The sequence below is a fragment of the Seriola aureovittata genome, chromosome 18 (assembly GCF_021018895.1).
Source record: "Seriola aureovittata isolate HTS-2021-v1 ecotype China chromosome 18, ASM2101889v1, whole genome shotgun sequence".
Classification (NCBI taxonomy): Eukaryota; Metazoa; Chordata; class Actinopteri; order Carangiformes; family Carangidae; genus Seriola; species Seriola aureovittata.
Window position 1 is genome coordinate 17,935,099 of NC_079381.1, and position 27,064 is coordinate 17,962,162.

At 42.0% G+C, this 27,064-nt stretch overlaps 3 protein-coding genes across 8 annotated transcripts; 1 reads left to right on the plus strand and 2 right to left on the minus strand.

The window, feature by feature from the left end:
• Positions 1 to 1,518: 1,518 nt before the first annotated feature.
• On the minus strand, positions 1,519 to 4,223 carry rpl28 (ribosomal protein L28). The gene is made up of 5 exons (XM_056404417.1): positions 4,201 to 4,223; positions 3,685 to 3,772; positions 3,007 to 3,130; positions 1,799 to 1,917; positions 1,519 to 1,656 (listed from the first exon to the last, which is right to left on the minus strand). Exons 2-5 carry the CDS (start codon positions 3,763 to 3,765, stop codon positions 1,567 to 1,569), a joined length of 414 nt encoding a protein of 137 aa, XP_056260392.1. The 5' UTR covers positions 3,766 to 3,772; positions 4,201 to 4,223; the 3' UTR covers positions 1,519 to 1,566.
• A 292-nt stretch (positions 4,224 to 4,515) lies between these two features.
• On the plus strand, positions 4,516 to 7,762 carry LOC130187002 (uncharacterized). 2 transcript variants are annotated; one of them, XM_056404414.1, is made up of 6 exons: positions 4,516 to 4,883; positions 4,979 to 5,105; positions 5,345 to 5,457; positions 6,148 to 6,247; positions 6,448 to 6,566; positions 6,739 to 7,762. In XM_056404414.1, exons 1-6 carry the CDS (start codon positions 4,793 to 4,795, stop codon positions 6,846 to 6,848), a joined length of 660 nt encoding a protein of 219 aa, XP_056260389.1. In that variant the 5' UTR covers positions 4,516 to 4,792; the 3' UTR covers positions 6,849 to 7,762. The 2 variants fall into 2 exon arrangements, with proteins under 2 accessions (XP_056260389.1, XP_056260391.1); XM_056404416.1 differs by having other exon boundaries at positions 4,517 to 4,883; positions 4,979 to 5,093.
• Positions 7,763 to 8,367: 605 nt separating this feature from the next.
• sec16a (SEC16 homolog A, endoplasmic reticulum export factor) lies at positions 8,368 to 26,948 on the minus strand. Of its 5 annotated transcripts, none has more exons than XM_056404413.1 (32): positions 26,315 to 26,465; positions 22,849 to 25,148; positions 21,715 to 22,161; positions 21,425 to 21,576; positions 21,091 to 21,179; positions 20,782 to 20,905; positions 20,318 to 20,516; positions 18,580 to 18,763; positions 18,322 to 18,464; positions 18,137 to 18,198; positions 17,542 to 17,680; positions 17,180 to 17,422; positions 16,989 to 17,086; positions 16,774 to 16,855; positions 16,514 to 16,631; positions 16,288 to 16,399; positions 16,064 to 16,169; positions 15,811 to 15,951; positions 15,619 to 15,732; positions 15,060 to 15,261; positions 14,452 to 14,912; positions 14,305 to 14,349; positions 13,200 to 13,364; positions 13,019 to 13,105; positions 12,825 to 12,881; positions 12,567 to 12,687; positions 12,228 to 12,365; positions 11,991 to 12,073; positions 11,680 to 11,751; positions 11,186 to 11,245; positions 10,069 to 10,137; positions 8,368 to 9,942 (listed from the first exon to the last, which is right to left on the minus strand). In XM_056404413.1, exons 2-32 carry the CDS (start codon positions 25,072 to 25,074, stop codon positions 9,868 to 9,870), a joined length of 6,414 nt encoding a protein of 2,137 aa, XP_056260388.1. In that variant the 5' UTR covers positions 25,075 to 25,148; positions 26,315 to 26,465; the 3' UTR covers positions 8,368 to 9,867. The 5 variants fall into 5 exon arrangements, with proteins under 5 accessions (XP_056260388.1, XP_056260387.1, XP_056260385.1 ...); XM_056404412.1 differs by having other exon boundaries at positions 21,715 to 22,242; XM_056404410.1 differs by lacking the exon at positions 26,315 to 26,465 and adding an exon at positions 26,881 to 26,948 and having other exon boundaries at positions 21,715 to 25,148.
• Positions 26,949 to 27,064: the final 116 nt, after the last annotated feature.

Here is a 27,064-nt window from a genome sequence, read left to right on the forward strand (position 1 = left end):
ATCTCATTTTACCATCATAATTCTTTAAACTTTGGTCTGATCTGCTTCATATATATCTATAAATTTCTGCTGCAAAAGAACTTGGTCAGCATCAGGTTACATCTAACGGAAATAAAAGTTGTTAAATAAGGTGATCTAGTGGATGACGCTGAATAAAATGTAACAGTTTTAACTAATTGACTCTTTTCTCCAGCTCAGACGCTTTCACTGCTTTTTGTTTTTTTCTTTTTAGAAATAAATGTGCTTTAATGTCACACATATTCATCTTTCTGGCTCCACTGGATTAAAATGGAGGCCCTGCTCTTTATTTACCTGTTGCCATGGTGAATTGTCGAATCGGAGATCAACTCATGATGGCTTTTCATATTCCTCATGCACACGGTTAACTCAGAGTGAACATACTCAGAGTTGATTGAACTTACTCAGATCAGCTGTTGCTGGAAACTAAAACTCAAGTTTCCAATCTCATGGTTCATCAACTCAGAGTTCAGGTGTCAAGAGTTTTAAACAGCTGTCTGGAATAGACCCCAGCTGTTAACATGTAATTTGCATTCTGATGATGTTATGAAAGTGCATTCAGTGTTAAGACCCATTCATGTTTTCCACATTTTGTTATGTTGCAGCCTTATGCTAAAATCATAAAAATTAATTTTTCAGATGTGCGGATTGTTGCATCATACCCAAGAAGACTTCTGCTGTAATCGTTCCCAAAGGTGCTGAGAAATAGTCTAAATATTTATGTCAATGAGATATTCCAGTTTTTCCTTTATAATAAATTAGCAAAAAAATCTAAAATTGTTTTGGCTTGGTCATTATGGGGTACTCTAGATCTAGATCAATGAGGGGGAAAAAATGAATTCAAACAATTTTAGTATAAGAAACCAAAAGATTGTAGCTAGGTACTGTAGTTCATACAAATCAGTTCACACCAAACCTAAAGCTCAATGCACAGGATATTTCTGCTGCACTGCTCTAACACTGCAATGCTATTAACAGTAACAGAAAGGATGTTCATATACAAGTCACCAGGGAAGAAGAAAAGATAACCTGAGTCTGTCTGCTATGCTCTGTGTAGTTTGGCTGCTTGTATGATCAGTCTGTTAGTAAAAAAAATCTTTATTTTATATTTTAGAAAACTGAATAGTTTTTCAAATCAAATTCCATACTTTTCCATACTGTGTAGGAACACTGTTTACAGTTAGTTCATGTTCTTTGTGCTATATATAATCATTTTTCCAACTGGACCACAAAATGTGCATCTTTACCATATTTTTAAAACCCTGACTTAATCCTTAATTGGGCAGACTGTGGCAGACCTAGCCAGGAATTTTATTGCATCTAAACTTTTTCTCGAAAGTATGATTAACTGCATGAGAATTTTGCAGTTAATACTTGGAAATAATTTGATCCATTACCATGCCAAATGACTGTGGTCAAGTGTCTGGGATATTTTGCAGAACACAGAACCCACAGATGTAACCACACTGCTGGGGCAAGTTAAGACTCTGGACAATGTGGTGTTTTTTCCAAACAAAAAGCTTTTATTTATTAATCATGTGTATCAGTTTATGCTGTCTTGGCAGCCCTGGTGCGCTTCTTTTTGACCACAACAGGCTTCTGGCTCTTCAGAATGGCACTGGCACGACGCAGGGCAGCCTGGAAAAAAATTAAATTATGTTGTTGAAAGCTTTGAAATATGAACATAAGATAAAAGGACAACCTTAAAATCATCATATAAACCAATGTGTTGACACTAAATCTGTGATTTTGCCATTAAACTGTACAGATTAAAGCTCACCATGCGCAGGTCCTTCCTGTACTTGTTCTTGCGAATGATGTGCCTCAGGCTGTTGAGGGTGGCGCGGGAGTTCTTGTTAATGGTGATCTTCTCGTAGGAGCCAACAGGTTTGTGCTGACCTGTGCAAAAGGAGAAAAAGTGTTGAAATGTTAACACACTAGCAGTAATAATCCAAACACACTGAAAAAAACATCCATATATCAGCTCTACATATTACTGTTAAGAGCAGCGCTCATGTGCACCAAGATCATATGCACCATTTTTCATGTCCTTTCAGCTCAATTCATGTTAGTGTATTCCAGGGATCAGTGAGTGCAGAGGGTAAATCTATTGGAAAGCTTGAACAGCTGTCATTTGAATTCTTGCTTGTGACCTCAACCTAAACCTGTCACTAAGATTTCTTTACTTTCTATGATTTAGAACATGAGCCAACTCTACTTTGAACCATTTCAGGAAAGCAGGGTGACTCAATAAAGCATCTGTACATGATATAAAAAGTAGCTGTAGTAGAGTACGTTCAAGGCTTGTATAATGTTTGAGGTTATAACGTAATCGATGACAAACGCAGCCTTGGTTTCAGGAGAATCAACTGATAGTGTTGACATAAGGATTTAAAAAAAAAAAAAAAAAATCTTGATGTCTTTCAGTCAAGGGCATGCAGCCAGCTAAAGGCTGAATTTGCAAACATTTTACTCCGTTCACAGCTTTCAAATGAATCGTTATTACTATTTTTCCATTTCATTTTCTCCAATTTACTGAGTTTATGAACTGTCACTTACATTTTTCCAGATGATACAATGTGAAGTGAACTAACTTTTATGGCTATTTCACTTGTAAGGTATATGAAAAGGTACAAAGATGCAGAAATCCTGATGGGTTTTGGCATGCTGAGTTAATATCAGTTAATATTTGTACTATGGCAGGGAAAAATTGTTTATGATCTGGCTGCTCGATTATTTTTACTGGTAGGCGTCAACGAAAACTGTTAAGTGAAGTTTTGAGTAATGCATCTTTTGTTGATACAATTGGCTGTGAAGCCTCATTGCTTCAGGAATGCCTTGTTTCACCATCACTAATATTGACAGAGCGTTTTCGTTCAAATGATTAAAAGACCTCTTGTGAACATCAAGTAAAGTTTGCGTGTACTCTACACAAAAAAAACTTACAAATATAGGAAGTGCCTGAAGATAAAACAATCAAGTATTTACCTGATTGCTTCTTCAGCACGACAACAACACCCTTGCCATCGGCCGCTGGCTGCACACCTACAGTCTTCTTGTGCACCAAACCATTGAAGCGGAAGGAATTCCTGGATTTCAGGTTGTTGGGCTCCTGTCAAATGAATTTATTAAATTGTCATTACCCAATTGAACAGCTTGTGTACCTTCAAACACTGACAATTACATATTTAATTCATGACCAAGATCACTCCTGTCATATCCTGTTAACTACAGACTAAGGTCTTTTTTTTATGTCAAATCTAAATCAATGTTGTAATATGTGTGCCAACAGATATTGAATCGCTTCTACCCATTCAACTTCACAAAAAGGAAGCAAAATGATGGCTCAACAGATTTTGCACATTATTATTATTTACAGAAGCTTTCTCAAGTGGCAGCTATGAGTATCTTTTCCATTAACATTTAAAACTGCATTATTGGACAAGAATAAACTGCCAAATAACGAAATTTTTCGCCATTTTTGAACCATTTATAGACTAAAGGATTCATCAAGAAAAATAACTGACAGATTAATCAATAATGAAAATAATCTTAAATTGCAGCCCTATTCGACAGCCAACTCAGACCCTGTTTAGTATCAGTTTGTGGCACTGTTGGGACTCAGGTACAGTTAAGTCTTTCACTCAGGCAGTGTAAGATACTTACAGTACTGTAGGTCTGTCCGTTCCTCTTGATGAGGAAGCTGGAGCAGTTCCTGATGACCATCCACTGCAAATGGGACGACATGATGAACCTGGACAAAACAGGACCAAGTATTAGTGAAAATACACCTGACAGGTTACAAACTGTAGTTGAGACCATTTGCATTTAAGCTAGCATGAAGCGTGTTCTCTTAATTTCACATTTTCTCTCTATAGTTAACCGCCAGTGAGTGGGGGGGAATCAAGAGCCAGTTTTAAACACAATATAGACAGCTTTAATAAATCTGCGCTTAAATGTAGAAAGCCCTGAACAATGTTTCATGACGTTACAGTTTTCAAACGCTAGCTTCAAAGCTCAGCACAACGAGGCCTAACCGGGGCGACGTGTTCACAAAGTTTTCTTTCAATTTTGACATTGTACGGGGGCATCTACTGCCACAACTGATGTATAACCATCAACAGAACAATAATATGACACTTTATGAAGTTAAATAGAAGTAGGGAGATCAAACAAACCAACTTTAATGACCGACTGTTAGCAGCAGATGCGACCACGTTACCTTTTAGTGGAGGAAAGGACCGGAGAGAGCGGAAACCGCTTTACGGAACCTCTGTCTGAGATCCTTGCGCACCTAAATCCACCCTTTTATAAGATATTTACTATCTAACCCACATTTTCACGCATGTAAAGTACGTGTATTCAATATTAATTATCTTTTTGGCAGTATTTTCGAAGTGTTATGATGCTATACGAAATTTTGATTACCAATCAATGGGGAACTAGTTATCCTCAAACCCAGCGGAAGAATACGTCCTCACCGCTCTGGGGGAACGCTTAACGTCATTACTGTGCGCCTGGTGTTTACAGATAGCCGTCAAAAATTCAGCAGGTACCAACTATCCGCTGTTTTAACACCAAACACTGGAGAGTTATTTTAGTCTATAACATGAGTGCATGTCCATGACAAGAACAGCATAAATAAGTTGACCAATGTCTGAATGCTGATGTGATTGGAAGATGTAAACACCTCAAAGTTGTTACAGGTGAAAATCATCTGGAAAACAAATCAGTTCAAAGCCGTATGGCAGGTTGAAAGCAGTGTCTTAATGTGATGGATGAAGAAGAAGATATGGAGACACTCGGTGAACAACTTTACAGTCGGATTTATCCCAAACACAAAGACACTGCTGGGAAACTCACAGGTGAGCTGACGTTATAAAACCAGCAAAATCTGTATTGTATAACACTGAAAATACGATATAAAACCATAGTTGCCAAGCTTGCCTGCGTGTTCCAGGTATGTTGCTGGAGCTGCCCGGTCCTGTCCTGAGTCAGATGCTGCAGGACGAGGCCATGCTGACTGCAGCTGTGGAGAAAGCCCTCCGAGCCCTGCAGCTGTCACAGGAGCCCAGGTACGGGAATGGGTAGGACCTGATCTCCTTCCTCCATCATCCTGAACAGGCTGGTGAGAGAGTATGTAGATCCTCATAAGTCCTCATTTCTGAGCTAGATGCATCCCCAACAGAGGAGTGAGGTATACTTAAGATGTAGAAAGCATAGATTATTATACCATTGAACTGTCAAGTGTCTTTCTAAAAAATTACCTACTATAGAACTTGAGTCAACCGCTTTTTTAAATGGTGTATTTTTCACCTCTTTGCAGCAGGGTAACATGTAGGGATGAGGATGATGTGTCTGTATCCTCTGACTCTCTTGGGGAGCAGCTGTTTGAGCTGGTGGATGTCTACAACACCGGCTACTCACAGAAAATCACAGGTAAGACACCCATCTCTAACTCAATAAACACTGAATGTTATGAGGTTAAATAGGACTAAAACAGCGCTAAACTGTGGATAAAGAAGATGTACTATGAAGTTACCTTCAAAGTAACCCACATACTAATGGTCTTTATTGAGTATATTACATAATTTTTTTTAACATAGTTTTCTCATTTAATTTCAGAAAATAAACACATTTGGTTTTCCAGTTTGATTTTTCTAGTTTACTGCTTGAACCAATCCACAGCTGTAACCATGGCAGTGGCATGGCCCTAGAGATGCCAGTGTCGGTCAGTTGGTCGGTCACCACTTTGGTCCAGACTGAAATATCTCAACAACTATTAGATGGAGTGCCATGAAATTTCGTACATGCATTCATGTCCCCCCCCTGAATTAATTGTAATTACTTTAGTGATCCTTAAACCTTTCATCTAGCACCACTATCAGGTCAAAATTCCTATATGTCTAATACTAATTGCATTCCCATTAGCCTCAGCTCTACTTTGTCTTTAGTGACAATTAGCAAATGTAAGCTATTGTGACCATGCTGTTGTATTTAGCTCAACACCACTGTGCCTAAATGCAGGCTCACAGAGCTGGCAGCATGGCTGTTATAATATAAATGCAGATTCATATATGAGCAACTAGTGTGTAATATATTGAAATACGATTCCTTGTTCTACCACAGGAATGCTTCTGGAGCAGCACAAAGAGGCAGTTTTAAACCTTTTTTCAGATCCAAAACTACTAGAGGAACAGGTGAACCTCGCTGTGAAGACACTAAAAGAGTACGTGACTTATCCCTGTTCACACAACATACTCATATCTGCACACAAGGGCATAATCACTCATTTATATCCATTTCCTTTTCCATGTAAAAAAAATTGCAATTCAAATCTAGAAAATAATCGATTCAGTAAAAGGAGGGATTAATGAATGAATTACTGTTTAACTTGTTTGCACTAATGTTCCTGGTGCTTGACTTCAGGCAGAATGAGGAGACAGACATCAGTGACTCGTCCGATGCTGATGACACAGAGAAACTGGGAGAGAAGCTCTTCTCCCTGGTGGAGGAGATGGATCCTCTTCATGCAAATGATATTACAGGTGAGCTGATACTCTGTTGGCATTTCCTGTAAATATAATTGATCTTCCTAGATGTAATGTCTTGGAAGTTTATGATTTTTCTGACTATATAGGCCCATATATGTATAACCAAAGCATAACACGAATGATATTTAATGATGTTTGTACTGCATCGATCTATCTGCCTGTGTAGGTATGCTGCTGGAGATGGATCCAGCTGCTCTCCAACAGCTGCTCAGTGACCACACGATGCTGCAGGTGGCTGTTCAGAAAGCACAAGCAGCACTGGACACTTCGAATTGAACTCTATTGAAGAGGACGACAAACTTTTACACATAGAATAACACATTATTGAATGAATGACTTGTATGAACTCAGATAATATAATGCTGGAACATCATGGCAATACAACTTGCCATGATGGGTCTATGTTTGACTGGACCAACTGTAAATAAGTGAAGAGTCTAGCAAGCCTCTTCCCAGATGAAATGAACTTGATATTGCCACTTTCTAATACTGGTGCTCACTTTGCTAATACACAATTGTCTTTATCAGATAAAAGAACTGAACACAAGTGCCAGTGTGTTTAATAAGAAATATTTATCAGTGTTGCTCCATTTGGGAGCCGAACCTCCACCACAAGACATCAGAATCTTTGTTGTTTGATGATGTTGTTGGCTGTATGAGAGGGTTTACTTGTATGTTCTTACCTCAGTGTTGCCAACAGTCATGCCAGAGATGACAATGTATTTGTTTGGATTTTGTAACAAACTGTATTCATAATGATGTATCTGTAAGTATGTCAAATGGCTAAATTATCTCCACAACTACTGGATGGACTGCCCTGAAATGTTATGTGGACGTTCATGTTAACCCAGAGGATGAATGTTGACTATTGACTTTTTCTGGAGCAAAGTTTTTCACTTACCCTGTGAAATATCTCAACATCTACTTGTCAGACCGGCACAAAATGGTGTCCAGACATTCAAGGTTCCCAAGCAACATATTCCAATGACTTGTGCGGATCCCTTCACTTTTAATCTAGTACCATCAAGTTCAAATTTCATCTTACTTTATGACCAAACATCTGCAAAACTAATGACATTCCCCTCAGCCTCAGCTGTTCTTTATGTTTTGTGTTAATTAGCAAATGTTAGCATGCTAACACAAAAACTACAATGGTGAACATGCATAAATAAAGTGGGAAATTATTATTATTATTGTTATACATAGACCACTTTATGGTTACAAAGTCTTGTCAAAAAAAAAAGCAACTTAGGAAACAGGTTAAAAACTTTTTCTTTTTTTTTATGCAGTGAACTGAATATTTTTTTAATTGAAAACATTTAGGGTTTTTCAAACACTGCTGAGCATTAATCTTTTAGAGAAATGGATGTGACTCCAATGTAACACTATGAGAGGCACAAACTGGGGCTAGTAGCTAGCTAACTTGCAAAACATGGTGACTTGTGGTTAGATCACCCCAGTACCTTTACATGACATTTTCATGAGTTTCTTAGACATAAAAACAAAATGTCACTGTAAATCCCCTCTGTCAACATTTCAACCACTACATGATATCTGACTTTGAAATACACTTCAGCACAGACCTTTTTTTGGATTTCCTCACAGGTACCATACTAGATCTGCTTTGCTCTGCCTCTCTCACACAATAATTTAATGTCTTGTTAGATCGCTGTCAGCTTTGATAATGTTCTTAGTACTCATTGGTTATTGATCATAAAGGAGCTATTTGGCATCACACCTGCTGACATTTAGACTTTCCTCAGGTACAGATACCTGCCAAAAGAGATTTAACAAGTTTCTAATGTTTAATGTAATAGTCATTTTATTTTAAAACACAAAGTTCTTTTATGAAACCAGAACACATCTCTTTCATAGTGCTACAGAGCGCAAAAAATACCTTTATTACCATTTTGTTCTTACCTTTTCTATTTACTGTTTATGTCAACAATTTTACAGGAGAAACTCTAAAACACTGGGGAAAACAATTACTTCTCTGAAACAGAAGAGGAACTTTTAAAATCATAACCTGATGTCTACAAAACCATTGAATTAGAAACATTTCGGATGACAAAAGAAAAAAAAAAAATGAAAATGAAAAGGAAGTCGTTAGACTGCAATTAGCTCTCAATTCACAATTTAGATAAAGATTTATTTGTCTGCAGAAGCGGCCAATACAAATGATCAGAATATGAATCCATGTAATTTCTGGTCAGTCATAAATGCATTTTGTCAAAGCTATTCAGAAAAAAATTAATTGCTCTCCACACACTCACTCACACACACCTTTTTGCCTACAGCTCATAAATACAATCAATCTGATATACAAATATTTGGATAGATTTATTTTTAGCGACATTTAAAATGCATTTTAATCCTGATTCCTGCTGTTCTGAAGACCACCCCTCGTTTCGTTGATATTGTCAAATTTCTCAGGAGGAGAAACTGAAGCCTAACTTGGACGAAAGACCCTGACACATCTGTAACGTGGAGAGTTGCTGATGGGCAGGAGGACATTTAAATAAATATCTGAAACGAGCAGCATCCTAACACTGCAGACTTCCTCCAGCTCTCAGGTTGTGAAGCCAGTTCGAGTCTCTTTCCTGTGTCATTCAACATCCTTCCTTTACTGGAGGGCGACTGAGGAAAAGCAAACAACACAGCAGACAATGCACTATTGACACAATTCATTCTCACACAAAATGCTATCTCCAGTTGAGTGAAGGACACTGAAGAGCTGCATATACAAGTCCGATATAACAATATGAAATTAAAAAAAGGTGCCACTTTCTTTCTATCCATCACACATACAATCAATCAATCAATCAATCACACATGGACATTTGGACTTTAGACACAAAGGGAAACCTAAAACAGGACCTAGGATGATCAGTGTTGCATTTGAGTCGAAGCTGGACAGCTTAGAGGATCAACATATTTATTGTACACTAAATTACGCCTACATGGACATCCAGTTTTTGTTTGACTGCATCCATGGATGCGCTTTTATGTGTGTTAAAACCCATTATACAACTGTCGGTTTTCTGTTTGGATGCAGAAATAAGCCCTTCAGGGAGACGCCGTGCCTGTTAAAAATACACCAGTGACAAATTACTGAACTAAAGAAAAAGATGACAGTGGTTAAGCTGTCTGACAAAGACCAACATGGTGAAGACTGTGATTATGCTCTTCGTAGGTGCAGGCAAAAAGAAGTATGTCCATGTGCTTCATTTTCTTCCAGGTAGGATACCACTCTATTCAACAAGTCTGTTCACGCAATCTCGCTGCAAAATGATGTTTACTTCAACACGGGGTACTGGCGCTGACCGCCCAAACGACCAGAGCGGAGTCCACCTCCTGGTGGTGCACTTGTCTGAGAAAAGGAGTGAAAACAACAGCAAGGAAAGACAATTATAAAGTGAAAAAGAAGAAAAATGAGAGGGCCTTTTATAATGTCAGTATACTGGTTCACATTGATTTTTATTTTTTAATGCCGTACCTGTGCAAACTGTGCAGGGTTATAAAAGGTGACGCCTCCTGTGGGTGGAGCTCCCTGGGCAGGATGACTCTGAAAGGCACAAACAGAGTTACTACAGTGTGTGCAGTGCTGCTATCCCATTATGTATTGAGGCAGATTCAGCGAGGAGGATGCACTCCCAATGCCACGCAATGTTTTGACAACACTATAAAACAGAGGCGAAGGAAAATTGGAAAAGTAATGGCAAAGAGGACTTGGATCCACAGTGAGGCAGCATTACAAACCACTGTTTCACTTGTTTTAGTAACCATGCAAGCTTTATGATGGGTTAATGAAGCGGTGAGCTCCCATGATAACGAGGGAGTCGTCCTGCCAACAGTCTCCAGCATGCTTAACTCTCATGATCTGTGACTCTATGACTAAATTTCCTAGCGACCCTCAGGTGAAGTACATTGTTCACTATAGTCTACATCGCTGCAAGCAGCTCTGTGAACTAAATGCTAACATATTCACAGTGAGAATGCTAACATGCTGATGTTTAGCACGCATGTTAGCTTTTGCTAAATACCACTAAAAGGACAGCTGAGGCTGATGGGAGTGTCACAAACCAAAGACCTGAACATGTACTGTTTATACTAAATTTCATGGCAATCTCTCCAATAGTTGATATTACACTAAAAAATACAAATGTCAACCTCATGGTGGTGCTAAAGAAAAATCAAAGACACTAGGATACGTCCTCTGTTGACCATGAATGTCTGCAGCAAATTTTGTGTCAGTCCATGGTGTAGATGTTGAGATGCAAACTTTGACCTTCAGGTGGCGCTAGAGAAGAAGTCATGGGATCACCAAAGTCAGTTGACTTCTAGTGAGGCTATAAATGAGGAGCTTCATTGTCATCACTGTAGCTCGGAATTTGTTGACCATTTGCCCAATTGTGGTTGTTCATAACAGATTGAGAGAGAGTTAAGTTAGCAATGTTGGAGAAGGCAGGCAGGTGAGCAGGCAGACATCCTGGGTTGGATGGGCAGTGAAGCTTCAGGTGCAAATGATGAAGCATGCTACTAGTGATGTAATGAGCTGGGTGGGTGAGCAGGCGGGGGTGAGAGTGGACCATTTGAGGTCCAGCTAGAGGTACCTGGTTTAAATGCTGACTCACTTCACGTGATAAAGAACTCATTGAGCTAGAACGTGAGAGCTTAAGACAGCAGGAGGGAAATAAACAGACAAAATAAAAAAAATAAAAAAATAAAAACACAAACCACAAACCCATGAATTGGATTAGATCTGTTTCTACCATCCACCAGTTCAGAATGAAAATAAATAAACCAGCGTTAAAAAATTATGGTTCTTTAAAAAACAGACATGGACAGAATTAGATTATAAGAGCAAATGGAACAGAAATTTTACATTTTATCAAGGCTGCGCATTTAGCATGATAATGAGGAAAGATTTTAAGTTGACATGCATGCATTCTCATGTTCTTTCATTTCCCTCTATACTCAATATACATTCATACATATAAGCAAACTGCACACACTGGCTGTTAGGTGTCGAGCATCATGTGTCAGGGGTGGCATGATGGTACTGTGGTAGTTACAGGAGCGTTTGACAGGAGCAATTTTCTCTTACCTCCCCTGACTGTAAGCCATCAGGCACGGGAGGACCCTCTGGGGCAGGTGGTAACAACGTTGGGTTGAACATCTGAGCAGATTAAAGTGCAAAAGAAAAGAATCTGGATGAGGAGAGCATCAGCTTTGTACTTCTTTTCGACTGGCTTAAGCTTCCCCTAATGTCCTTATGACCTCGTGCGATTACGGTTTTTGAGAGCGATGATGAAACTGATATCAAAGTGCTGATACAAATTTAAAGCTAAAATGCATCTCAAGCATGAGAGCAGCTCTGTGAATAGTTTTTTTTTTTTTTTTAAACATTAGGTTTACCTGTGGAGCAGCGCTGGTGTTTGGTGAATTCTGCTCCTGATGTCCTCCTTCAATGCCCTCCAGAGGTTGTTGATCATCAGGAGCTACATCAGGGACAAAGAAAAAATACTTCATTACTTCATCTGCAGCCATCAGAGGATCATTGCTTGTGACTATACCGGCACACATATAAACTAAGACAGTTTATTGTAAAAATTTACATAAATGTATGTATTCATTTTTATAAATGACACAAACCTGAACTAGGCACAAATAGGTTAGTGGGCATGGGCATTGGTGCCAGAGGAGCAAAGATGTCTGCTGGAGCAGGGGCTAATCCACCCGGTTTAGCAGTTCTACTGGGGTTCAGGACATCCACATATCTGCTCCTAGTGCCTGAGAAGACAGAAACACATCAGAGCAGCAAGATACAAAGCAAACAGCTGGTGTGAACAGTGACTAAACTGATAGACAATTATATTGGTGTTAATGATAATAAGTAATAAGTGGTGTCTCCTTGATTACAGCAATTAAACTTTCATGGTCATTCATGGCATTTGTGAAGCCAAAAGACACTTCCAGTAACCCTCATCTCACCTGCCTTCCTGGAGAACATGTTGACAGGAGGACCGCTGCACGGGGGTGCAGCAGGCCCTCCGGGGCCAGGCATTGGAGCCATCTTGGGGAAACCAGAAGGAGGTGGTGGAGGGGGCTTACTCTAACAGATTATAAGAAAGCCACATATCAGAATTGGTTGGTCGATAAAGGTTTCAGTTTCAGTTGCTCAATTTAGACAAAGCCTGGCTGCTTAAGAATTTGTCTGTCTTGTAGACCAATTTTAAAACCAGAACAGACCTCCTCTTCTGGCTCGTTCAAGTCGACCCATTTCTTCTTCTGTTCATCCCACACAATCTGACAATTAAGAACAAAGCACTCTTCTCAGTACTGGTGACATACAGACATAGATGAACAAAACCTGTGCAAATATGTGAAACTGAATACAGAGAAATGCTAAAACAGGACCTGCAAATGTAAAAGCTGTAACTTACAGATTTTGTTGTGTCATCTGGCAAGTGAGCCTCATTCTTCCCCTTCCGAGAGAACAAGTTCACCAAGCCAAAAATAACACCACCACTCTGTGTATATGAGAGAGGAAAATTTGCACTGAAAACTAGTGAACATTGTGGGAGCACTAATTAAAGATCAGAGTGCTTATGTGTGACTATGAACCTTTTTCGGGGAGTCTTTCTTGACTTTTTTGGCCTCTTGATTGCGGGGCTGTTCAGGAATTGAAGGCGGAGGTGGAGAGGCCTGCTTCACAGCTGAGTTGCTGCGCTCTCTTCCACCAGAGTGAGTGGAAGACTCAGAGGTTGTACGTGAACGCCGTCCTGGACCCTTTAGACCAGAAAACACTTGTATAATAGACAATAATAGACATACACATCTTTCTTTTGAGCCTCTTGTAAAGAGAGCTTGTCCTTGGGGTGCCTTGTCATGGACACGCTTCCTGTATTCGCTTTTCTCCAATCATGCACCAAGGATCTTTTGTCCTTTCCTAACCACTTCACCTTGACCTCAGTGGAAATTATCATGAAGTCAAGGAGAGATGTGAAGGAGAATTTCTAAGGACTTAGGACGACAAACGCAGTGCTTGGGCTAGGAAATTATGCGAAAGCAGGTTTGGGGGTTGTTTAAAATTTGCTGCTGCAAGGAATTGTGGGACATCATCTATTTTTCTTTCTTAAAGGGTGGTCCACTCTATTCAATCACAACACATATCATTACTGAACTGAATTCTTGATACTGATTTTGAATTCTTAACTTGCCGGCATATGCTGATAACTAATCATGCTGCACACAGGACAATAAAACCTTATTCTTTCATTCTACTACTGCTCGTCACTTCGGCAGAATAGATATCCATATTAAACATAGGGCTGTCTTCATCTAGATTCTCACCATGGCATATAACAGTGTATGGGTGGATTATTCCTCTCACTGTTCTTGGGAGAGATGAAATCTTCTTTTACAACACTGGATATTATAACTTGCAAAATAGTCCAGTGGATTGGTTGGACAGGGTTCCTTGTTTTTTTCTGCATGTGACACAGCATTAAAACGTCCTGCTAAACTGTTTTGAATTTAACAAATTGTAGTGATTCATGGTCATTTAAAATACCACGTATGATTAGCTCTGCAGCACTATATTGAATCCTTTTTTGTTGACACGTGCAAAACAACCTGCTCTACATCAGGTCTGAAAACACGTGCTGATACAAACAACTTATTTAACAGAAGAGCCAACAAAGATTATATAAATAACACATAAACGCACCATATGCATTGAAGACTGTGAAGTAGTCCTTGATCTCCCATGACCCTGCAGCACCAGAAAAAACAATGGCATGAACTTTTTATATAAGATTTGTGCAAAAACACAACAGCAACGTTTTTTTTGATATTCAGACAGGTGGATACTGACCATGAGTGCCATGTGGTCATAGAGATCCATCTGAGGCGTGAAGGAGCTTCTGGGTGGGGAGGATGATATTGGCTGAGCTGTCTGCATCTCAGGTGGAGCCTGGAGCGGCTGCTCTACTGGCAGCATACGCCCAGGAGAAGGGGGCATGTGCTGAGGCATCTGGTGTGGCGGGTGGTTCATCTGCACGGGTGAATGCGGCATCTGAGGGGGCATGTGTGGTGACATTTGGCCCACATGAGGAGGTGGGGGACAAGGCTGCTCATGGGCTCCTGGATACATGTCCGACTGGTCATGTTGAGGCTGGAAGGGAGGAGGGGCAAAGCCAGGATCCTGTGGAGGGTAGCCTGAGATGGGGATCTGGCTTGGTGGTCCACTGGGGGGTACTGGGTAGAACTGGGGTACATCACTGGGGGGTATAGGCTGAGGTGGGGCCATCCCTTCTTGGAGGATGGAGGTGGGAGCTGAAAGAAGAAGAGGTCAGACCTGATGCACTGCAACTGGCTCACAGTCACGAGGGGTTAAAAAGGAGGCCACAAGAACACTGTCGAACAAACACACAAATACATTTTCACTTACAAGTACACTTACACACACAAACACACACAAACCTGGAGGCATCAGCTGCACTCCCTGTGGTGGAGGCCCGGGCAGTAATGAGCTCATTAGTGGGTTGTCAGGGGTGGGGCCATCCACCTCCAGCGGCATGCTATAAGGTTCAGGTGGACTGGTCTGGTCCAAGTCAGAGCTGGGGCTGCTGCAGTTGAACTGTGTAGGCGTTGTTCTGGCTGCACTGTAGGTTATTGCCCCTGTCTAAAAAAAAAAAAGACAGAAACATTTGTTTCATGGGTACAAATGACCAAGGTTTAAATTACCATAAATGTAAGATTAAATTCCACAATTTCCACATCAAATATTAGTCCAGGTTTTTACGTACTGTCATTATTGTTATTATCATAAGAATTTGAGTTAACAAACAAAACAAAGGAAGGTTTATACCAAGTTTTTTCTGAGATTTAAAGGGACCAAAAGCTTAATTCTTGGCCAAGAAGTCCAAATATAACACTGGAAAAAAAGTGCTACTAAAACAAATTCCATTCTTTTGAATATCCTTTGTTTTTTACTTAAGCATATACAGTATGACTGCAAATACATTTCATTCCTCCTCACCCTGATCTGTCCATCCAGCTGTCTGAGGTGAATCAGCCATTCAGGCTCATTGAACAACTCCTGCTCAGGCTTCTCCTTCAGTTGCGGATCGAAGAACCGCAGCTTTTCAGACATCTATCAACAAACAGCAGAAAATGACATTAGTCAGAATGAAAAAAATGATAACATATCTGAAAAAGAGTGGGCACACACCTGTATGATTTGGCTAATGAAAATAGGAGAGTAGTAGGAGGGCTGCATGAGGACAGTCCTAGAGATGACTTCACAGTAGTGGAAGGCCTGAGCACTCAGGCCTGCTTCAGCCAAGCGGCATGCATAGATCAACTTGAACACCTAATGAGAGACAATAAAGAGCAGAGAACAGTGTTATTCCTCTGTAGTATCACCACGATGGACATAATTGTTGAAAATTCATTAATTAATTAGTAAATACAGAAAAACCGACCTGGAAATTGGGCAGTGTGCAGGGCTGGGAGCCCAGAGATTGAGCATACTCATAGGCCTCAGTCCTCTGAATAGCTTCATTGGTCGCAAATTGGTAAAAGGACAAACTGAATGGAAGAGACAAAGATACGGTTATATGTGTGGCATATTTTGTGCAAACTGTAAGGTAAGGTGTAAGGATTTCATCACATTTCAACAATGTGCATGTGCTCATCTGTCTCAAACCTGTGATTGGAGCCAATCAGAACCATCTTGGTGCTCTTCTTAGTGAAAACTCCCAGACCAACTTGGGCCATCAAATAGCAGAAGTGTGCAGCATCAATCAGCCCCTTGGAAGCTGCCACAACACAAAATGAGCGCAGACAAAATGTGAGGTATTGTGTTGTAAAGAATAAAGACCCTTTTTGATTTAATGCAGTGAGTTACTGCTTTTTTTTTTATGCAATCCTACCGAGAGTGTCGCCCATGGTGGTGATTGTGCGGGTGTCCAGGTCCAGGGTGTGTGTGAGGTTAGATAGCACCATGGCCAGGTGAGGGCGCCAGTCACCCCACTTCTCCTCTCCACAGCACTACATGAACACAATAAATTACTTAAGTTGCAAAAAAGACATGCAAGACTACACACCTGAAAAGTACCACCTATTAAACTTCAGACTAATCATATAAAAAATAATGGAGGGGTTAAAGAGAGAAGACCAAAGCAGTACTTACAGTGGCGGATGCAGGCATCCTCCCAGACATCAGCTGGTACACCGTCTGAAGAGGGTCATTGATGGGCAAACTGTTGGCAAACCTAAACAACAAAGACAAACTATTTAAATGTCACATCTATAAATATGTAAAAAAAAAAAAAAACATTTTTTAAATCACAGAATAATGGTGGAACTTATTTATGAGTCACAACCTTAAGATCCCTAATACTTTACCTTGTCATGACTCGTGCATGTGTCCTGTTGTCCATCTTACTGGCCAACAGCAGGGCGTGGCCCCAGAGACCTCCCTTCATGGCTGCTTCAAGTGCATCCTATTCCATGGACAAAGCAGAGCCCATTTCAGATTTAACAAGATAAACGCTAAATGAAATAACAATAATGCAGTTAAAGAGGGTTTTTCTCACCTTCTTGCGGCCAAACAGCAGCAGCTCCCTGAAGCGCTCCGTTTCCTTGCCAACGTTCTCTGGGACAATCATGAAGGTGTCAGATAGGAGGGAGAGTGGTCCAGATCCTTGCTCTTCCTCAGCATGTGCCAGTGGTTCATTGTTAAAATCAATCAAGTTGGCTTCATTAGGACTCTTGCCCGGTAGCCAAACAGAGCGATGCTCCTTCAGCAGGAGGTCAGCAATGTCTGTGCCTACCACAGTCTTAGGAAACAAGCAACAAAGAGTGTGATGATGAGAAAGTGGTTTCATGCAGGAAAGTCACATTCCTGCTTCTAATTCTCTTTCTGACAGATTCCCCAGTTACGTCTGTACAGTCTTACCCCATTCTGTCTACAGAGCAACATAATGAAGTCCCAGAGCAGACGGGCAGAGTCCCTGTCCAAGAGGTTGTTGTCACGGGAACACTCGAGTGCTTTGTTCTGGGAGAATTTTATCACATCCACCTTATGAGTCTCCTCCCTGATGGACAGAATGCAAGAAGTGAGTGGGGTGGACGGTGTTTATGTTATTATGAACAAAAACTCATCAAGGCATGGTCCTTCATAATGATGAACTGATGAATGAGCACTGTAGTTTTTTTGAGACACTATTTACTCCTGTTTGAGTAATGTTTGCTATAAATTACAATGTGCGGCCTTTTTAGGAAAATAAAAAATGAAACTCTATATTCTTGACTAGTTTTCAAATATTTATGTCTTCAGGAAGAACAAATGGGCTTGGCACTGAGAGCAACAGACAGGCTGGGGAAGTCGCAGAGTATTGATAGATGGATTAATGCATTGTTGGTTTTGGTCTCCATTTGATTTGTTGACAACAACAAAAATGTAGATTGCCTCATCACTCAAATGTCCCATCCCTTACACGTCAGTGTCTCTAAGCTATTTGGAATGGATAAATAGGGATGAATACACTTACTTAACCAGAGGTCCAGGGAAGGCTCGTAGTTCTGCCTGATCCGGGGTATCCTGCAGCATGGTCTGCAAACACAAATGTGGTTTGAAACACTACTTCATACAGCCTTAACATTGTGTAGGGGCCTGAAAACGAAACATCCCAGAGCTACACTGAAGATGCTGAAAAGTAATCTGTTCAAAATGTACCTCCATGTTGTGGATATCAACAAGTGCAGGCTGTCCAGCTGAGGGGAGATTGGGCAGAACTTGAACCAGATGACCGCCAGGTCCAAAGCGAGCACAACGGTGGGGTATGGTAAACTTCTCTGGCGTGGCAGGACGAGGGGGGGCTAGAGGAAACATAAGAGTCAGACCATGAGTATCTCTCATATTTCTGATAAGGATCATGTTAGCATTTATGCTTAAAAATGCAAACAGCCTTGAAACTGAGAATTGTCCATTTACGTTGCTCAGGGGCGATCCAGGTGCTGTCTGCAGTGTACTCAGCTGGATACATGTACTGACTGTAGTTCTGGGAAGCATCAGCTGGGTTTGGGTATTGTCCGTAGGAGTAGTCCACAGCCAGAGTGGACGCTGTGGTGTCATAGACCGCTGACACTAGGTCAGGCTGGCTCCTGTATGCCTGGCTCTGCAGGAAGAGAAGACAAACAGAGATAATTATCAAATAGGAAGATATAAAAAACATAAAAGCAAATTCCCACATACTGTAGCTTGCACACATTTATCAGCCATTTGTTGATTAAAATACCTTAAACTATTTGGTTTTAGAATCAGCTGCCAGGAAAGTTATTGGGAAATCATCTGTGCAACTCACAACAGAGTAAGTGTGGAGTAAATACTGCAATTCTAATAAGCATTGAGAGTGAAAGTGGCAAGAGGTTAGTGTGAAACATGAATACACACTTTACTCAAGGGTTCATGAACCTGAACAACACAGAAACATGTGATGCAGCTGTTATCAGCTATACTACTTTCCTAAACATGAGCAATGCGTCTATAGAGATGACCACCCCTAAATCTGTAGTGGAACTGTTATTAATGAAGCAGTTGAGATGCAGGAAGGATCATGGGACTGCTTAAAAGTGTGGCTAATAGTACAGAGTAGACGCTAGAGGGTGTCATGGGAGAGCAACCACAAGTTAGCAACAGTAAAACAGTGAAGAACATCCCTTAGATCAATAGTTTCACATTTTGGAAAACAGACCTATTCACTATTTTGCTATCTCTCAGCAAGAGAGATATATATGTGGGGATCAAAACAACTCTCATTTCTAGAAATATGAATATATGAAGCTGTTTCCGGTCTTTATGCTAGGCTAAGTTAAGCAGCTGCTGGCTGTAGCTTCATATTTAGCGATTTGATCTTCTCACTCTCTACAAGTGAATAAGCATATTTCACAAAATGTCAAACTATTCCTTTGTGTGTGAACAGAAATGAACTACTATACAATAAAATAAGGGAAAATTAGAGTGCAGTGTGGGAATGTTAAATACAGTCCCACACTTTTCTTTCCAGGCCATTTCTAACATTTTGAAACCCAACCACAACTCGCAGATGATCCATGTGGTAAACACACTGCCCATAGTATTGGAACAACATAACTCATTTTGATGAGCATTTTATCACGAGTGTCAATATAAATGAAAACCATAATCTTCAGGAAACTGAAATTCAGCAATTTTAATGTGTTAAAATTAGCTTCATGGCAGTGTATACAATTTTGTCTTGATCTTTTTCTGAGAAATCCATGGACCACCCATTATGGCATATAAGGGAACTGTGACAGCACTCTGTATAACTTAGGAAGCAAGACTAACAATAATGAAAATCAAGCTATAATGAAAGCAAAATGAAGTACATGAAGAAATACTCTGACGTAAACAGGAAATGGGAAAAACATGTGTCAAGTTCACAGTTAATGCAGATTCAGGAGCTGTGACAGAATTAGACAGCATCACCTGTCCTTTATATACGAGTTTATCAATGTACTGTCAGCCAGGACTGCTGGTGTCAAAGAAGGATGGAGGCAGATATATAGCAGGTGAGGAGCGCCATATTTTGCCTGAAAGCAAGTGCAACACATGCCATGGTCTAAAACATGTTCACTAGTGGCTCAACCTTGGATGCCCTGTAATGCTGTAATAATGTAGGTAATAACACCTACGGAAGAAAATGATTTACCTGTTGTGACCGTGAGCTGAAACTGCTTCGTCTGCTGTGGTGGCTCTGAGAACTGTGCACACTGTGTGCCGACTGCTCACTGTGGACGCTGCGTCGGTCAAACTCGTCGCCATACATTTCTCCTCGCCGATGGTAGTCGTCATCAAAACTGGGATCATAACCAGGATAGTAACGCCACTGGTCCTCATAGCCATCTTTCCTATGAGTGGAGTGTCCAGTGTTTATAAAGAAAAACAGCACTCGATTTTTTTCTTAAACAAGACTAAAAGTATCTAACATTAATCAGACATACATAACAACAGGAAATAATAGCACATAAATGACAGGAATAACAGCACATATAAATAACTACAGCAATACTTTCTTATACAGCTCTACAGTACCTACTAACAAATGTACATTTATGTCATAGAAAACAATTTCACTGACATGTACTACTAAGACTGGTGGATTTCTCTGCATACCTGGCAGGATACATATGATGATTATAGTAGTTGTCTCTGCCTCTGTAGCTCTCATCGTAATTAGCCCAGTAGGACTGATCATAATATCCTCTGTATCGAGGGTCATACTGTCCATAGTTGTATGCTTCCAACAGAAAATATGGAGAGAAGGAGAGACAGATACAAATCAAAAGAATTTTATACACACAAAGAATTATATCTTTAGTGAACAAATAATTTTACAACAAATTCATTGAAGGAGCAGGGGAACAAAATGTGCTCCGGTCCACACTAGTAAGTGAACACAGCTTTCAACTCTATGGTTCATACCTCTGTAATCATAGTTCTTGGAGTAATCTGCATAATAGTCACTATAGGCACTTCGGTTTGCTCTGTGGTAATCTTCAGTATAGCCTTGTCTGTTGGAGAGAGTAAACAAAAGGTGAGATTTATAGGTCATGTATGAAAACATACTGAATGTTGCCTCTGCCAAACAAAGCCAAACACACCATAGGGATTACCTAGTTCTCAATATTCTCTTAATTAATTAAGAAACTTAAAATCAGCATAAGCAAATTAATGACTGAAATGAAGTCATTGTGACTTTATATGTGGTACAGCCGATTTAAATGAGGATGAACTATTGAGAAACAGTTTTACTGACCTGGATGAAGGCCTGTCAGAGTATTGACTGGCTCTAGAGCTGGGACGCTCTGGCTGTGGCTCTCTGTACTGGTAGTTTGGATCACGATAAGCTGGGGTCTGCCCATCATATCTGCCATACCAAGGGTCTGCTCGGCTCCTGTATGCCCCGTCCTGAAAGATAAAAGCATTAATAAATGTGTTAATTCTTTTACATTTCATGGCATTTCGCAAATGACGTACATCGTTACATAAAAGTGGCAGATGAATACATTCACAAGATAACATAGGAAAAAAAGACTTTCATCATACTTGATAGAATTGCTGTGCTCTAGGATCCCCAGGTGGAGGTGGGTACTGGCCAGGAGGATAAGATGCCCTGTTATCCGGGTATTCTCCATAATTACCGTAATAGCCACTATACATCTGTCCTGGCACTGGGGGAGGGGGCCCATAGCCTTGCTGGCTACCTACAGAGGAGGGTGGTCGAGGTGGCTCTGTAGGAGCTGGCTGGGAAGACCCTGGAGGTACTGGTCCTCGAGGCCCTGGGGGGTAAGCAGCAGCTGAAGGAGGAGTGCTCGCTGCAGCAGGCCCCTGCGCTGGAGCTGGATATTGGCCATGGGATGGTTGTGCTCCACTCATCAGAGCAGGAGGAGCATCACCTTGTCCCTGCAGTGCAGCCAGAGGGCCTGATGCCTTGGGAGGTTCCGTTGGTGGTGGCTGGGGATTTGCAGCTGCTTGGGAAGGAGCTGGCAGTACCTGTGGGGTAGATGAAGAGGCTGGGGTCTGAACAGGGGCATTCCCTTCCATTCTTACCCCCTGCTGAGCATCTTTGGTGACCTGTAGGTAAAATCCATTACTCGATTGTGGAGACTCGTGCAGAGAAGAAGGATGGCCAGATGCTTGGTTCTGAGTTTGTGATTGGTGCATAGAAAAATCAAGCAGTTCATAATTTGATGGTTGATTATGATTAGGGACAGTAGCAGTCATGAGAGAAGCCTGTGGATTAGGTTGGAGAACAGAGTGGCTGTCTCCACCCACTGATTGGCCCCTTGAAAGATGAGGGCGGACTGGCTGAGGCTGAGGCGGAGCTGTGATTTCTGATGTTGCCACCTCTGTGTTGTCTCGGGTCAGATTGAGTGGACCCTGGTTACAGGCTGAAGAACTGAAGCTTATTGGTCCAGTGGCAAACGGTGGACTTAGATTAGAGGCTACTGAAGGTGAGTGGGAGGTACTGGCACCCTGTCCCTGTGCGAATGATGTCACAGGTGGGGTAGTTTCCCTAAGGCTACTTTGACTGGCTGCTTGGACAGGGGTACTGGGGTGAATCACATTGTAATTTGACACAGGCGGGGCAATCAAAACAGGCTGGTGGAGCGAATCAGACACCAGGAGAGACGCATATCCCATATTGGCTTGAGCATCTGTTGGCTCTGCCTCACTCACCTTTGGTGGGTTCTCTAGGTTCTCTGAGTGCTGCTGTGGCGTTGGCTGGACTCTCTGGGAGGGCTGGAGGTCCAGTGGGCCATCCTCTGGAGGTTGGATAACATCAGCACTAGGCTCTCGTAAAGGGGCAAGAACTGTTGGGGCAGCAGGGGCTAGGAGGATGTTAGTGCCCAAGCTAGTAGGATCATTCTGAGCCCACAAAGTAGTGGCAGGGCTCTCACAGGGCCGACTGGCCCCGTGAGCACGGGATGAAGGTCGAGAGTGAGAATGAACCACTGGGTGTGCCAGGTGAGGTACACCTCCTCCAGCCCCAGCAGGCAAGGGGTGTCCTTGACCATATATATTTTCCATATTATCTGGTGGCTGCTCCAGGTTGCCAGGTGTAGAATCTGCACCCTCTTCTGCTACAATTTTAGCCACATCAACTTCAACAGGACGCACCCCAACCCCATGTGAGCGAACAGGTTCAAAAGAGCTGTTAGCACTTGCCTGAAAGATACCAGTTGGTTTGGGAGGGCTAGGTGTGGGAGGCCACATCTGCTCCAGTGAGCTCTGTCGAGCACCCATATCTCCAGCTGGGGACGTGTCAATCTGCTCAAAGTAACCGCCAGTGGCAGCAGACAGGTTACCATCATCAGTAAGACGAGGGCTTTCTTGCTGAATAAAGGTACCTACTACTCCCTGGTGCCGACGAGTGCCAGTTCCACTTCCATGGCTCATATTGCTATAGTTGGATGACACACTGGCAGATCTCATTGGTCTTGGAACAGAATCTGGTGTCTCTAGGTTGGGCCCGGTTTCAAACTGGTCTACTCCATGGGCTGCTGCAGTAGCAGCAGGGCTGCCATGGGCTTCACTGGGTAATACTTCCTGGTTCGGGACACACTCCAAATTCTCTACATGGTCATAATGGGAATCAGGGGGCTTCTGGGTATTTCCTTGTAGTGATGCATGATTGCCATCATTCAGGTACGGTGCGTGTGAATGATCTTGAAGAGAAGCTCCTTGATAATCCAAAGGGGCATCTGCATGGCCACTGTGGATTTGTGGGTTGTGATGATGCTGAAAGGATGCAGGAATACCATTCACTGCCTTATTTCTGCCTCCAACAAGTGTTTCCTCATTTTCCACATCATTGTCTTTGAAGAACATTGAGAGTGTACCAGACTCCTGAGAGTATGGAGCAGGGACAGGGGCAGGCGCAGAGCTGGACGCATGTTGAGCTCCAACAGAGTCTGACTGGGGCTGAGGATGTCCCAGGCCAGTCCCCATTTGGTGGTAGCCTGAATCCTGTGGAGGTGGGTTGAACCAAGAGTCCTGGGGGGCAGAGCTCTGGCTAAAGTAGCTCTGAGTTTGGAAGTGGGAATTATGCTGCTGGGGTGCATTTGGGTCAGGCCATTGAGAACTAGGGGCATTTACAGGGTTCTGAGGGGGGAGAGGAGCCTGGACCTGGAGGTGTCCAGGTTGCGTTGGAGGGGTGGGGGTGTTATGATGGGGCGATGGGGTGTGGGAGGGGTACATCTGGGTCTGTGGAGGTATATTGAAAGGTTGTGGTAGAGGATCACTAGTAGGCTGGAAGTAGTTCTGAACTGATGGAGGGCGACTTCCATGATCAGGAGCCCACTGCGAAGAAGAGGTGGTGGGAGGAACTGGCTGGAATGGTCCAGGCTGAGGATGTGGCTGTCCTTGAAATTCCTGGTTAAAAGGTGTATGACTAGGTGTTGGGGTTGAGGAGACAGGTGGTAGCTCTGCGGCCATGGATGGTGTCTGTTCTCTTGAATTAAAATAACCCTGCTCAGTATGAGAGGATGCATATCCTGCGGGACCTGGAACTGGGAAAACACCAGGGGATGCTGCACTGTTAGGGTTGAACAATGTCACCCCTGGCACAGAGGATGGTGGAGGACCAGGAGGGGCAGCTGGGACATCCTCCTGAGAGTGTGGTTGTGGAGGCAGCCCTCCACCAGCCTGAGAGTACATGGTGTTAGGTGGGGCTTGCATGGGTGGAGGGTTGCTGTTCGGTATTGTTGGGAGACCACCTGCAGCCATAGGGGGAGGAGCCCTAACAAAAGCAAAAGGGTCTGTCATGGGTTGGGTAGCGGATGGCATTGTGGCAGTAGCTGCTGCTGCTGGATGCTTGTGAGGCCTGGTCCTGCGGAACATATTGGGCCCAGAAGGAGGAGGGCCAGAGGCTCCTGGAGGTCCAGTCCGCGGAGGGGGCTGCATGGCTGCAGAGCTAACAGGTCCGAGGACCAGGTCACTCTAGGAGATGTCACTGAAGAGAATGAAGTCAGGCGAAGCTGGGAAAAGAAACAGAATGAGGGAGTGGTTCACAAAATGTACACATGCCTCTTTGATGGACTTTACCACACCTTTATTTGTGTAGTAGTCTATGATCCTACTTAAACAAAAGGTACAACGTGGCAATTTTTACATGAGCTCTCAGATGTTGTTGGAAATAAATACTACAGTACTTATAGTGCTATACTGAGCAGAACACAATTGACCAATTGTGATAAATGCCAACTTTGATTACATGACACACTGATTGAAATGGTTTTACTTTCAAAGCTTACTGCTTATCTCACTCAAGCAGGATCTGCAGGATATAAAAAGATATAAATATTTCTGTAATTCTACAAAGGAAAAGATGTAAAAAAAAAACGAAAAAATGAAAACAAAAAAAAACAAAAACAAACATAACTTGTCACATATAAGGAGAATATAACTCAAATAAAAGTAGATGTTTTTTGTAAAAACTGCAATATCACATTAAGTTAATAACACTGAAACAGGTGCAGAATATTAGCAGGAAGATCAATTTACAGTTAGTGAGGAAAATTAGAAATTCTTAACTACTTATTAAAAAAGCACCTGCTTTAGATCATAGACAGCTGCTGCAAGGAGTAATTTTGAATGTGTTGGAGTCTAGAAACTATTGACAAGACTGCAAGGTGCAATTGTAATAATAGGTGTTTCGTGTATTTTGTAAGGATAGGAACAGTTAATCTGCTAAAGATAAAGGAAATAATGATCTTATGACTGAACTTCTCTAAACGGGAACTCGTTGGTGTAACAATTAGCTTAAATAAGTTCTACTGCTAACGTGTGCAGCTGTATTGTTTTTGTTGGTAACAGTTATTGGTGTAATAAAGAAGCCACAAATACAAAACAATAAGAAGGTCAGACCGCTAATGAGATTATTTATGTTAACTATCAGACACAGGCACTGTGGATCTGTCAGTGGGAAGTTCAGGATAGCTAACACTGATTAACACTGAACATTTGACATGTTTGACATAGAAAGGGAGGTCAATAACAGACCGAACTAGCAGGCAATTAGTCTTGGTCAGATGGGCTCTCCCAAAGTGATCCCGGATCTTTTCAAACGCCTTAAGTTACAATTTCACCATGAACCGTTACAAGCCCTTGAGCTAATGTTAGCGCCGCCGATGTGACAACTTACCGACAGTCAACATGAAACGCCATCGACTTCTGCTCATTATCCGACACTTGCTCAAATCTAATCGGTGGCTAGCTCTGTTTGGTCTGGGCCGACTTTGAGTTAACGTTACACATTAAGCTGCCTACGAGGAAAGGTCCAGAGTGCTCGGCTCAACAGCTAACGGCAACGCTACACTGCTCTGTCCTAAACGCCAGACCCAGCAAAACACTGACATCCAAAGTCGCCTGTTTGGTCCCGAAACCATGACTTCCAGAGACTGTCCGATAACGAACGATGTATCCTTTTCATACACATTCAACACCGACACGGGCACACGCCGAGCAGTTACGGGTCGCTAGCCACTCGTCGAGCATAATTTAACAGGTTCACTGCCTGGTCAGCTAGCATTAGCACTGCTGCTTAGTTAGCACTGCTGGCTAACTAGCCTAAGCTAACTACAGGGGTAACAGTTTCAGGTCGGTATCAGACACCAGATTAAAACAGCCAGAGTAAAACATTGTTAATGGTGGTATATATTTACTCTTACCCGATGACGGAAATGTGTACAAATATAAATAAATTCTTACAAATGTGCAGGAGAGTGAGTCTGACACACCGCCACCATCTTCAATGGCAACACATCCTACTAGGCTACGTGTACAAGCTGCGTCACGGGCCAAACAACGATTGCGTCTTCACAGGGCGGGGCTTGTTAAAGGGTCCAGTCTGTGTATTTAACTTGATCAATTTGCATCCAAGAATTGATGGATT

Coding starts and splice junctions, on each gene's coding strand:
- rpl28 (XM_056404417.1), bottom strand. CDS start 3,765: ATGTCGTCCCATTTGCAGTGGATGGTCATCAGGAACTGCTCCAGCTTC. Junction 3,131..3,684: donor ACGGACAGACCTACAGTACT/GTAAGTATCTTA, acceptor TTCATTTGACAG/GAGCCCAACAACCTGAAATC. Junction 1,657..1,798: donor ACAGGAAGGACCTGCGCATG/GTGAGCTTTAAT, acceptor ATTTTTTTCCAG/GCTGCCCTGCGTCGTGCCAG.
- LOC130187002 (XM_056404414.1), top strand. CDS start 4,793: ATGGATGAAGAAGAAGATATGGAGACACTCGGTGAACAACTTTACAGT. Junction 4,884..4,978: donor CACTGCTGGGAAACTCACAG/GTGAGCTGACGT, acceptor TGCGTGTTCCAG/GTATGTTGCTGGAGCTGCCC. Junction 6,248..6,447: donor GCTGTGAAGACACTAAAAGA/GTACGTGACTTA, acceptor GCTTGACTTCAG/GCAGAATGAGGAGACAGACA.
- sec16a (XM_056404410.1), bottom strand. CDS start 25,074: ATGCAGCCCCCTCCGCGGACTGGACCTCCAGGAGCCTCTGGCCCTCCT. Junction 11,246..11,679: donor ATGGCTTACAGTCAGGGGAG/GTAAGAGAAAAT, acceptor TGCTGTCTTAAG/CTCTCACGTTCTAGCTCAAT. Junction 9,943..10,068: donor ACCCTGCACAGTTTGCACAG/GTACGGCATTAA, acceptor TCCTTTTCTCAG/ACAAGTGCACCACCAGGAGG.